Source organism: Drosophila mojavensis, unplaced genomic scaffold (assembly GCF_018153725.1).
Source record: "Drosophila mojavensis isolate 15081-1352.22 unplaced genomic scaffold, ASM1815372v1 contig_277, whole genome shotgun sequence".
In the NCBI taxonomy this organism is placed as follows: Eukaryota; Metazoa; Arthropoda; class Insecta; order Diptera; family Drosophilidae; genus Drosophila; species Drosophila mojavensis.
Window position 1 is genome coordinate 634,089 of NW_025318822.1, and position 11,805 is coordinate 645,893.

The window sequence follows — 11,805 nt, forward strand, 5'->3', positions numbered from 1 at the left end:
CGCATCGCCGTTTTTACTGTTAACTTGTCCAATTTGCCATTTCAACTGTCATTTCAGCATCGCACAAAGCTTTCAGCTGTTGGCGCTGGCCACAAAGCGTTGCTTTGATATTGCATCCCCTGACATAAATATCGGATTTCTTTTGGCTAAAGTATCAAGAGCCATCGCCTGCACTGCGTCTTGCCTCAGCGTGTCCTTCATCTGTATTTCTGTATTTCTCTATTTCTGTATTTCTATCTGTCAAAGTAATGACAACATCAGTTAACGATTCGTTTGGTTTTTCTTTTTGCCGCTCGCTGCTCTCGTTGCCTGCCCCCACAAGCACAGAGTATCCTTTGTCCTGTGCTGCTTTTTGTTGGTATGTTAACGGTATATAAAATATGAATTCACTTACGACCATGCATCACACATCAGCCCGAGGCCATTAGGCCACTTCCACTCGCATTCAAAGGATACGCGTACTGCCATCCGCTTCTCTCTTCCTGCTCGCTGCCCGCTGCCCCATTGCATTGGCCTCTGCACTTTATTTGGCGCCACCTCAACGTGACTGTTTGTTTCTGCCGACCCAACATCCATTGTCTTTGCTTTTAGTCTCTGGGAGCCGCTTAATTTCATTCGGCTTTTGCCTTTTTTACGTTCTGTCTTTCGCAATGCCTTTCGATCGCCACAAAGAACAGATAGCCATGTCGTCTTTTGGCATCCATAAGCGGATAAATGGATTCTGCTGGCTGTACACGGGCTGGCCAGAAAAATGTCATTTTAAAGTGCTAAAAAGCCGCTCAAGAATGATTCGAGCTGCAAAAATGAATCATTTTAAACAGCTCCAAATAAATATAAGAACATGTTTAACTAAAAAATCCCTCTGAGTATAATACTTCATAAAATTATTATGCATAAAATTATTTATTCAAATGGGCTTTTCGAAAATGTAAAGCATTAACATTATTTGCTGTTGCCATTTGATATTTAATTATTTAAAAATAATTTGGAAATAGATGGCATGAGAAATGAATAGTAAGCTTAAAATACTTATAAACAATAATTAACAACTAGGAAAAAATTAAAAATGATTTGAATAATACTGACGAAGAAGAAGAAGAAGTCTGAACATTTCATATATGAAATATATATTTAATCATTTAATATATGTAAATACTTTCATTAAATTCCTGTCATCATTTGTCTATGTAGTATCTTAGAAATACTATCTCCTAGCTGATGGTGCTCACATAAAAATATATTTTTCACATATTTCTTTACATATGCATATAATATTAACAAAAAGAAATTTAATAAAAAATTAAATCGAAATTTCAATTCGTAAATTTAGATTTGATGCAGCTTTGGTAGGCTGAAAAAGCTACAATTCAGAGGTGCTCTATATGCTCCATAAAATCGTAATATTACATTCAGTATGTAGAAAATAATTCTCCCTTGCTAACTAAAAAATAAAAAAAATATTAAAAATAAAAAATAATAATAAATAAATCATTTCTATGCTCGCAACATAATCAGCCAGATTCAACATTTCTCTTTGGGGATAAAATTGTTCAAAATCTTATGGCACTCAGATGCAACAAGAAGCTGCAACACTTGAATTTGCAAATAGAGCCAAATGCAGCACATATGAAGCTGCTTAAATATGCAAATGCTAAAACCAAAGGCTGCCAGCCACACCTCCCGCCCCTCGACAGCCATTAGACCGCCATGCTCGCCGGCAGGAGCTCTAACACCGAAATCCGCTTTAAAAAGCTCGGCAATGGCAAATGGAATATGAACGGAGCAATTATTATTTTCCGACCGAGTGTTATTTTAGCATAATGCTGTGGGTGGGTCAATTGGGGTCTGCTGCCCGAATGAGAGTGATATAAAAAGAGAAAAGCTTCATGGGTTCTCGAGTGCAGTATTTTGACAAAACAACAGCTGAATATCCCAGTGCAGCATCAGAGGAGCCTCAGAGCCAAAAAGCATGCCAGGAGGAGGCTAACTGAGCACACATAAGCGAAGTACACAAACAAACACCTAGAGTCATGTGGAGCTGCAGTGGGAGTACATTATAACAATGACCAAGTGCAAACATTAAAGTGAGTGCATAAATGGTTTCTTTGTACTGCAGACTCGGCTTTTGAAGAGGAAGAAGAAGAGCCGGAGAGGCAAAAAAAAAAAAAAAAAAAAAAAAAAGTTAACTATAAATGGACGAACGTCGAGCAGGAAAAACAAACGAATTTCGGTTGGACTGTTTGAAAGATGAAGGCAAGGCATTGTTAAGTTGTAGTTGAAAACCAGACCGCAAGACACACACACACACAGGCACGCAATACACTCACAGATATGCGAATGTGTCTCAGAATGGACAGTTATGGATATGTTACAATGGCACTCACACACACACACACACACACTCACACATGGCCAGTCACTCACACTCGTGCAGTCGAGAAAGGGCATTTCATGGAAGATTTAACATTCAAATGTGCAGAAGACGAAAAAAACTGAATGAGGAGGTGAGGGTGGGGGGTGGAGTTTGGCAAATGCTTTGTAGCATACATTTCGAGAGCTAAATAAAACTACTTAGGCGAATGAATGAGCACAAGTAAGAAACATGCTGTGAAGCGAGCCAAGAGGAAAGAGGTCCTTCGCCTAATATGCATTTTGCTTATGTTTATTTAAAATGCTGTAGATGATGTGTCTCCGGGAAGCACGCTCAAAGTAAGTGCGAGTGAAGGCGAAATTTGACAAACTGCAAGTTGTCAGCAAAGGAGCAAAGTGAAGCTGAAGCTGAAGCTGAAACTGAAACTGAAACTTCAAATTGCTAGCTGTGAGCTTATGAATTTTCATACTTGCTTTAGCAGTTGCAGGTGGGTGCTAAGCGAAACTCTGCGTGTATATATATATATTTTTTTTTTAAACCTGTAAGTTAGTATGTGTGTCTGCTCAACTACAGTTCTTGCTGCTGCTGATTCTTAATCAGAATATACTGATCTGCTATGCACAAGCAGACAAAGCGCTGCCCGAACTAAAAAGAAATGCGGAATATACAAGGCACACGCTATCTGTGCAGTTGTATCCGAGTCCTTGCCTTTGGCCAAAACCAAAAACAAGCACAGAAACCAAAGCGAAAACGAAAGAAAAAGGGAAAAAGGGAAAAACAACTGACAAGCAAGAACGTAATTTACAAGGCGCGTTTGCATGTCGCTGGACAGCACTCAGGACTCTCAGGCTGAGCTGAGCTCAGCCAACCCCAAAAGCTGAGCACAGGTTTCAGTAGTTTGTTGCCATTTTTTAGTTGCTGTTGCTGTTGCTGTTGTTGTTGTTCTGCTCGCTGCTTAACTCATATTAAATGCAAAAGTCATTGAGCGCAGGACAGCAGCAGGAGGAGCAGGAGGAGCAGCAGCCGGAATAACAGGGGCTGCTGCAAAACAACAAGTTTATTTCCACATCCTTGGACATGAGTTTGCTGTAAAATTTCGTGTTGATGATCTTACTAGGTTATGCATTAGATTTTCGTGAGCCACACCACCAGCCCGGCCTTCCTCCCTGCCCTATCTCCCTACCGTCCTATCTCTCTCTGTCTATCTCTCTTTTGCTTTCAATATCAGCGCTGCCTGTCCTTTCACTTCCGCTCGCTGCTGCTGTATTTCCTGTCCATGTAACTTTGATTTTTTGTGTGCTGCCTCTGCGTTAAATCTCGCCAGCAACATGCACCGAAATTGTATTGCTAAGCTTTCGACTTAGCTGCAGTTGTTGTTGTTGCTACTGCTGCTGCTGCTGCTGTTGTCTTTTATGTTTATGCAAATTGAAATTTTGTGCAGCTCTTGTTAACTAATAAATATTAAGTATACGCGCCGAGGTACAGGCACACAAATCGCAGCATTTTAAAACTCTTTACTGACTCAATCCGATGCACACAGCGATTTGCCAGTGCACCTGAGTAGCACCTGAATGGACACAGCACTCACCTGCTGATGCGCTCTGATGGCCGCCGCAGCGACGACTTTCAGCGGCAGCACTTGCCGCGCGGGCGGTGTTGGCGGTGCTCGGACAGGCAGCGGTCCGGCTCTGGGTAGCGTCGTCTGGTAGTGGCACTGAAACGCTAGCGGCAGCAGCAGTGATGGCGGTGGCGGTGGCGGCAGCGGCGGCGGTGGTGCGGGTGTTTGACCGAATGGTTTCGTCGACTCCTTGGCAGCATGCGAGAACGGCACTGTCTGAGGCGGCACAGGCATACTGAAGGGCACAAATATCATGGGCGGTGCCGTGTTGCTGCTGTTGATGTTGTTGTTCGTGTTGCTGTTGTTGTAGTTCAAGGCAAAGTCATAGTTGTTGTGGCAGCTGGCAGAGCTAAGGCCAATGCTGTTGCTGTTGTGTGTATTATTGCAGTGGGCGTGGCAGGGAGTACTCGCTTGTTGACAACTGCCAGCGGCTGGCTGCTGCGCAGGCGTTCCAGCTGCTTCCAGGCAGGCAAACGGCGGCAGCTGCTGCGTTGTTGTTGTCTGCTGCAGCGTTGTGATGCAGCTGATCTGATGAGGAGGCGGTTGATGTTGATGATGATGCTGATGCAAATGTTGTGCTGTCACCTGCGGCGGCGGTGGTGGCGGCGGCTGCTGCAGCCTTGGCATGGGCAGATGCTCATAGCTCTGCCGGCAGCAGCGGCACTCCTGACAGCAGCTGGCAGCTGGCGGTGGCGGCTGACCGCTGTTGTTGCAGCAGTTGCTGCTGCCAGGCAGCGGATATGGATTGCTGTTGGCGCGCGCCGCTGTGCTGGAGTAGCTCAGCTTGGGCGCCTTGCCGCCAGCTGCTGATGCCGGCGTTGCCGTCGGCGTTGCCGTCGGCGTTGGCGTTGGCGTTGGCTGCCACTGCAGCGAGCAAGGCAGAATGCCCATGAGGCGCAGTCCCACAGCAGGACTGGCCGACTGTCCAGCTCCTAGGTTATCCAACTTGAAAGCGTGTTACCAGAATTTTATTTAACTGCAAAGAGAAATAGAAAAATTACTGTCTAATAAATGCTTAGAGTATATTCAGGTCAGCTACTGCCTTTCGCAGACTTTTCTCAAACACAAAAATTTAAGCAGCAGCAACTACACATTCCTCTTCTTCTTCTGTGATATATATTTGCACAACTTGATTATATATATCGTATTATATGCTTCACTCTCAGCTTTGGCTACATTCATTTCTGATTAGTAAGAGAGCGGGCCATGTCGCTTCGTCCCTGCGTCCTGTCGCCCCTCTTCGGTCCGGGTCTCTGGTAATTTATGAATAATTTTTGTTGTGCGCGGGAGCAAAACCTTCGACACGCTTGATTACAATTTCTTAAAATAATTTCGAAAAAAAAAAAAACAATGCGTAATTTCAGGTGCTTTGAAATTTTGTGGGCATAACAAAAACATTCATTTGCCTTTGCTTAGGCTCTGCTGTTTCTTCCTCCTGCTGCCTCCTGCCTGCTGTACGGCAGCTGGTTGTTGCTTACATATCCAGCCGAGGGCCCCCGGCTCCCGGTCCACTCTCTCTCTCTCTTTCTCTCTCTTTAGGCCGCTGGGCTGGCACTCGTTAGAGACTCTCAGAAATCACTCAAAGTTTTTCAGAAACGAGAAAACCAATTTTTCAGCTGAGTGCATTTTAATTTGGTATACGCCCCGTGTGCGCCTGTTGAGTTTGCAGTCCGCTCCACAACTCCACAGCTCCACAGCCCCCAGTCCTGGCATGAAGGAGTGTGAAAACCGAAAATACTATAGGTATAGAGCATATGGTCGGTGCGGCGGCTCTTGCTGTTGCCATTGCTATTGCTGCTGCTGTTGCTGTTGCTGTTGCTGTTGCTGCTGCTGCTGCTGCTGTTAAAAAGGTTTGCTTTTCATTTCAGCACGCCTGAAATGGCAACTTTGACAAACAGCAATAGCAATGGCAGCAAGCAGCAAGCAGCAGCAAGACAAAATGCTGCTTGCCCTGGCTCACTTTGCCTGCGCCTCCTGCTTATGCCTTTAAAATTGGCAGCCGAGTAGGACTCCTGCTCGTCTCCTGCTCGCACCTGCTCAGCGCTGCTGCAACTGCTAGCTGGCTGCCTCGTCTCATGCTGTTGCATTCCGCCTGCTTTTACGCACTTTGTCAAAACGAAGCCAAACAATGGAATTTTAAATGTGAAAAACTCGTAAACATGTCCAGCATCGGTTGCTATTACAGTTGCACCTGCTGCTACCCAGCTAAACAGACCCCACCGCCCCTCATTGTTTCGAGCAGTGTTCAATAAATTGCTGCAATTGATTTTACAGTCTACCTTCGGCAGCTGCCAGCAGCTCAGTGTATGGTGTTTAGCATTCGGAATCTAGCCAAGCTATAAGAAGAAGCAGAGCTTTCAATCATCTATTGAGGTGTGCATAAAAGGTTTGTAAACTAATTAAATGTGCTGAAACTTGCTTTACTTATATTTCTATTATTTGAGCAGAAATAAACTTAAATCGAAACTAAAATCTTAATTAATTCTAGTCATGTTATCAACTGAGAAATCAATGCAAATGCATTTGCTTTATTTATTATATGGAACCAATGTCTTCTTAAAGGCGTAAATCTTGAAATCTTGAAGAGCCAGCAGAATGACAGCAAATTATTTATCTTTCAACTTGACAACTCACAAGGGATTTGCTTATTAATGTTCGTAAGTCAAGTTAGCAACTCTTTAATTAAATATTTGATATTTTCCCGAAATTCATAAACTCCCTTTCAGTCGTAAAGACTTTAATACTTTGCGCTTGTTAAGTTTGCCTAATCTCCAAAAACTTGAACTTGTGCACTTTTCTAATTTGTGGAAGCCAAACGAGTACCGGCTTAAGCCATGCACATATTTCGGCTAGGTTGCCACAATATTCGAGGCACCTTGCCGGGGCGCACGAACATTGTTTGTAACCATTTCAAATATTTTCTAATAATTCCAAAAATACTTCAAACGCACAATGAAAAATATTTGCACAAAATTAAAAGCCAACACAAAACACAGACACACACACACACACACCTATGAAATAAAAATAAAAATGAAACTCTCAGCTCAAGATCAAAAGTTTTCAAGTGCTGCAAGCCCACGAACATATCAAATAGTTTAAGATACAAGACGGCAACAGAAAGAGCAACAACAACAACAACAACAACAACTAGCAGAAATATATGTAAGCATAATAAGTTTTGGCGATTGAGCTGGCGGCATGAGAAACTTTTGCTTTCGCAACAATTTGGCAGCGTGTTCAATTTAAATTTGGTAAAAATATGTTTGCCAAAGAACTTATCTAATAGCAGGAAGCAGCTGCCTGAGAGAGTTTTGGCCACTGTTCAGCTTAATTACAAAGCGAATAGTGAGTGAGTGAGCTAGTGTGCTGGCTGATATAAACATTGCCAGATGGAAAGTGGTTAAGCTCAGTTTGCCACAAAAAATATGTGACTGTTGTTGCCGTAGTTGTTGCTGTTGCTGTTGTTGTTGCTGTTGTTGTTGCTGTTGTTGCTGTTGTTGCCGTGGGAGATTCATGCGCCACTTGCACAAAAGCCAAAAGTACATAAAAACTTTGAAAAAGAATTTGGTAACATCAAAGCAAAAATTTTTAATGAATTTCTTGGCCAATCCCGAAAGCCTCCAAAACGCACCACCCGCAAATGTACGGGTGGCAGCAGAAAAACGGACGGCGGGAGGAGAGGCATGCTGAAACTGAAACTGGAGTGGGGCTCTTGACTCCTCTTGGCTTGGCCGGCATGGACAACACCCGGCTTTGACCATGGCACGGAAATCGTGTTGCTCGTTGGTGGCCTTAATTAAATTTAAATATTTTATCACCGAAAAATTGCCAGGCGGCAGCAACTGCACAGCGACAGCAACAACAACAGCAGCAACAACAACAGCAGCAACAACAACAGCAGCAACAACAACAGCAGCAACAACAACAGCAGCAACAACAACAGCAGCATCTCTGGCATGAAAAGGGTGCGGAAATGTTGGCAGTGTTTCCATGTGTGTGTTGCTGTTTGTGTTTGTCTTTGTAGGTGTATGTGTGTGTGTGTGTGTGTGTGTGTGCCAGTGCAGACAGCCAAAAAATACTGATGTGGGTGTATTTTTCATTATTTGCCAAGCGCTGCAACTTTTTTGCTTCCCGCCCGTCGGGCTGGTCCGCTGCCTTTGCCACACTTCATATTCAATTGTGTTGAATAATTGCCATACGGTTTTTTGACCAACGGTTTTTGACACTTGCCTAAAAGGACACACACGCGCGCTCAAGTGACGCACCCCCATCCCCAACCCCCTCCCCCTTCCAGTAGCCCTTGGCAAACGTTGCCCTTATGCCGCATTTGAAGTTGAACTTCCCCCTTCATGGGCGCCCGACCAAAAAGTGAGCAAAAAACATTCGACACAAGCTGAACGACTGCAGAACTGTGGACCTCTGACCACGCCGGCAACGGCAACGGCAACGGCAATGGCAACGGCAACAAAACATGCCAAAAGCGTTTTTTGAAATATCTTTGTAAATATTTAAAATGTTCCGCACATGCGGGTACTTCAATCATGCACCAAACTGAATTGAGCCGGGGGGAGGGGCGGGCAGGGTGATATACTGGTCGGTCGGTCGGTCTGTCTGTTGATGTCTGTTAGCTGAAGCTGAAGCTTGTGGAGGATTGGGCCACGAACCCTTGTCGCAGGCGTAAGTTTTAAATAGTTTTTGCTGGGCAATGTCAGCATACAATTTGGTATTCATAAATTAATGAAGCATCGGGTAAAAAATCTCTCTTTGGGCTCGAAAGTTTTTCCATAAATTATATACTAGGGGCCAACTGGGTGGATGAGATTTAAATATGGCATTAAAATATGTAATCTGCTTTGTATTTTCAAATCTATCGCATTCTGTTTGGTTCGCAATTTACAAGCAGAGATTAGAGTAATTCCAGCTCAAAATGTTTTCAATTTTACATTAAAAACTCATTCGACCTTGCTTTTTTCGGCTTTAACTAACTGTTGTTAGTAAATGAGCAGCTATTTAGTAAACTGTTTAGATTTTGTTACGTAGATAGCTAATTAATTTGCTTCTGTTCAAGATAAGGACATAACTTTGACTTGACTTGAGCAAAACTGAGTCAGATAAAATCCAAATAGTACAATATTTATCTGTATAATCTAAGCGATTTCACTAGACTCAGTTATACGCAAGTACCAAATCAAACAATACTTAAATTAGGAACGGAAAGCTAAAAATGATTTGATTATATTTATAAAATAGTTAGTGTAACGGTGGCTTATGATTAAAGATACAAACATAGAGTCCTACTCACAATAATTACCTTATCTCTAAGGCTATGCAATAAATGACCAACTTGAAGGATTAATTTAATATTTAAAATTAATCTTTTTTTATTATGATCTAATGGTCAAAAGCTTCCTTATCTTTAAATATTTTATTCAATAGTGGAGCATTTTAAATGTACTTAACTTCTCTAGCCTTTGATAGCTCAAAAGCTTATATTAACATTTATAATCATAAATCATTGACTGATGGCAAATGAATGATAAATTGTCGATATGATTTTAATAATTTCTAAATAAATATTAGAGCATTTAAATCGACCGACAGGTAGTCTCGATAGTGGAAACCATAGATGGGAGAAACTATCGACGGGAGAAAGCATCGTGTGGAGTAAATAATATTTTAAGGATTTTAACACCTTAACTTAACTTATTTTTGTTCTCATTTACTATTTTGATCTGAAATTGTATTGGGTTTTTGCAAATACCTTTTTAATAATTTCTCAAATTAATAAATTTGAATAAAAGTAAAGCAAATTAAACAAGAAGTATATTATTTTATTCCGCAGATTAAAAACATTAAAGAGTGGCGTGACAAGTAGAAATATAAAATATATTCCACTTTTAATTTTTTCATGATAAAATCTCACACAGATAGACGATCAAGTCTGGCGGCCGTAAAAATTTTGAATGGGATCCATTTAAGTAGATTGAACCATTAACAAATATTATGAAGTCGGCCAGGTATTCATATTATAAATAAAAATTTTGTTTATGCATTACATTGGGAACCAATAATAATACATAATAATTGCTCATTTGTTTTGCTTATCTTTTCTAGGATTTCTATAATTAACATGGAAATCCAGTCAGTTTTATTCTGATTTCTTGGTTTATTTAGACTATTTATAGTACTTTGACTTTTAGATAACAAGAGCTAAGAACATATATAATAATTATGATCTTTTATTTAAATTTATTTATTTTCCGTATACTTTACTTAGTTTTAGCATTAATTGATAACCTAAAGCTTGTTAGTCAAAAATAATTCACCAGAAATAAAAAATTATGAATTTATATAGCATATGGAAAAACAGAGCTAAGTAAAATCGAGAGCGATCGACGTCGTTAGGCAGTCAGTTGAGTCTCTCAGCTGTTTGTTTGTGTTTGAGAGCGAGGCCACAACAAGCAAATGAGCACCAAGCCGAACGGTGGCACGTGTGTAAATGAATAAAAAAAATTCAGATACAAACAGAGTAGCGTCATAGAGAGCACCGGCACTCACACTTATTCGCAGGCGCAACGCAATTGCATGGGCCGACGCGCCTCTCGTTTCCCTACACCAACACAACGGTAGCAATAACACACTCACGTTCACACACACTCACACACACACACACACAGACACCGAGAGGCAGCAAGTCGGCTGAGAAATGACACAGTTAGTGTTGTATCGAGCTCTTTTTGCAAAAGCACAACAAAACTCGCGACGTTGGCGGCAACAAACAACTACAGCGCAGCACAAGGATATACGCACTTTTACCGTGGGCTCGGCCGCTCGGCTCAGGACAATTACGGCAGACGTTGACGTTGACGTTGACTTTGTAGCGGAACACAGCGTCTCGTGTCGACGAATTAACACTGAAGAGCCAACTGGGCGGTCGGCGCTAGGTAGTTCAGTTGGCCCTGGCAGCGCCGCAGCTGCACAAGCACGCAAAGCGTGGACACATATACACACACACAGACAGAGACACACACACACACACATACACTGGCCAACCCAAGCAGCGAACAAAAAATTTAGCTAGGCTATAGCTATAAAAGGTTGTGGTTGACATTATCATGTGCAACTAAATCACACGCTTACACACAAGCGCATGCAACTCTCTGTGTGCGAGTGTGTGTAAGAGCGTGTATGTGTGTATGTGCTTGCTTAAAAACGAAAGCTGCGTCAATTGTACCAACTCATACTATGCACGCTTTGTCGCACCGCCCCTTTATGCGCTCATTCGTTCGTGAAATGCGGCGTATGAGTAATAAAAACACGCACACACACACACACTGCAAAATATCCGCCCCCCGCTCAGCGTACGTTTGTGCCATTCATGGCATTTGATATGCTAATTTGCACGATTCCCTTGAAGATGCGATGCCAGAGAGTCGCCAAAAGACGAAGCCACCACCAGCTGCTGCCAAGCCAAGCTGTAGCCATCTCCCAGCTCAGCTGCAGCTCAAGTTTCATACGAGAGCAACTCTTTGCCTTTGAAACACGTTGCGCTTTGTTCAAGGCTAAGGGTGCGCTACACTATGGCTACGTTATATATATAGGCATAGATATAGTAGCTCATCTGATAGATAAAGATAGGTAGACAGATATATAGATATATACAGATAGATAGATGTAGATACATACATGGACAGATAGGTAGATATATAGATAGATAGATAGATAGATAGATAGATAGATAGATAGAAACATAGATAGATATGGGTAGACAGATATTTAGATATATCAGATACCTAAATAAATAGATAGATAG

At 42.1% G+C, this 11,805-nt stretch overlaps 1 protein-coding gene across 2 annotated transcripts in view; it reads right to left on the minus strand.

The window, feature by feature from the left end:
• Positions 1–4,706, minus strand: part of LOC6573952 (nucleolysin TIA-1) — a 66,392-nt gene extending 61,686 nt beyond the window's left edge. Inside the window, exon 1 of one of the 2 annotated variants that reach the window (XM_044008243.1) lies at positions 395–415. In XM_044008243.1, the coding sequence (XP_043864178.1) occupies positions 395–400 (6 nt within the window). In that variant the 5' untranslated portion in view covers positions 401–415. Of the gene's footprint in view, positions 1–394; positions 416–3,959 lie in introns of those variants that run through there. The other variant, XM_032731196.2, reaches the window with a different exon arrangement.
• Between the last annotated feature and the right edge of the window lie 7,099 nt (positions 4,707–11,805).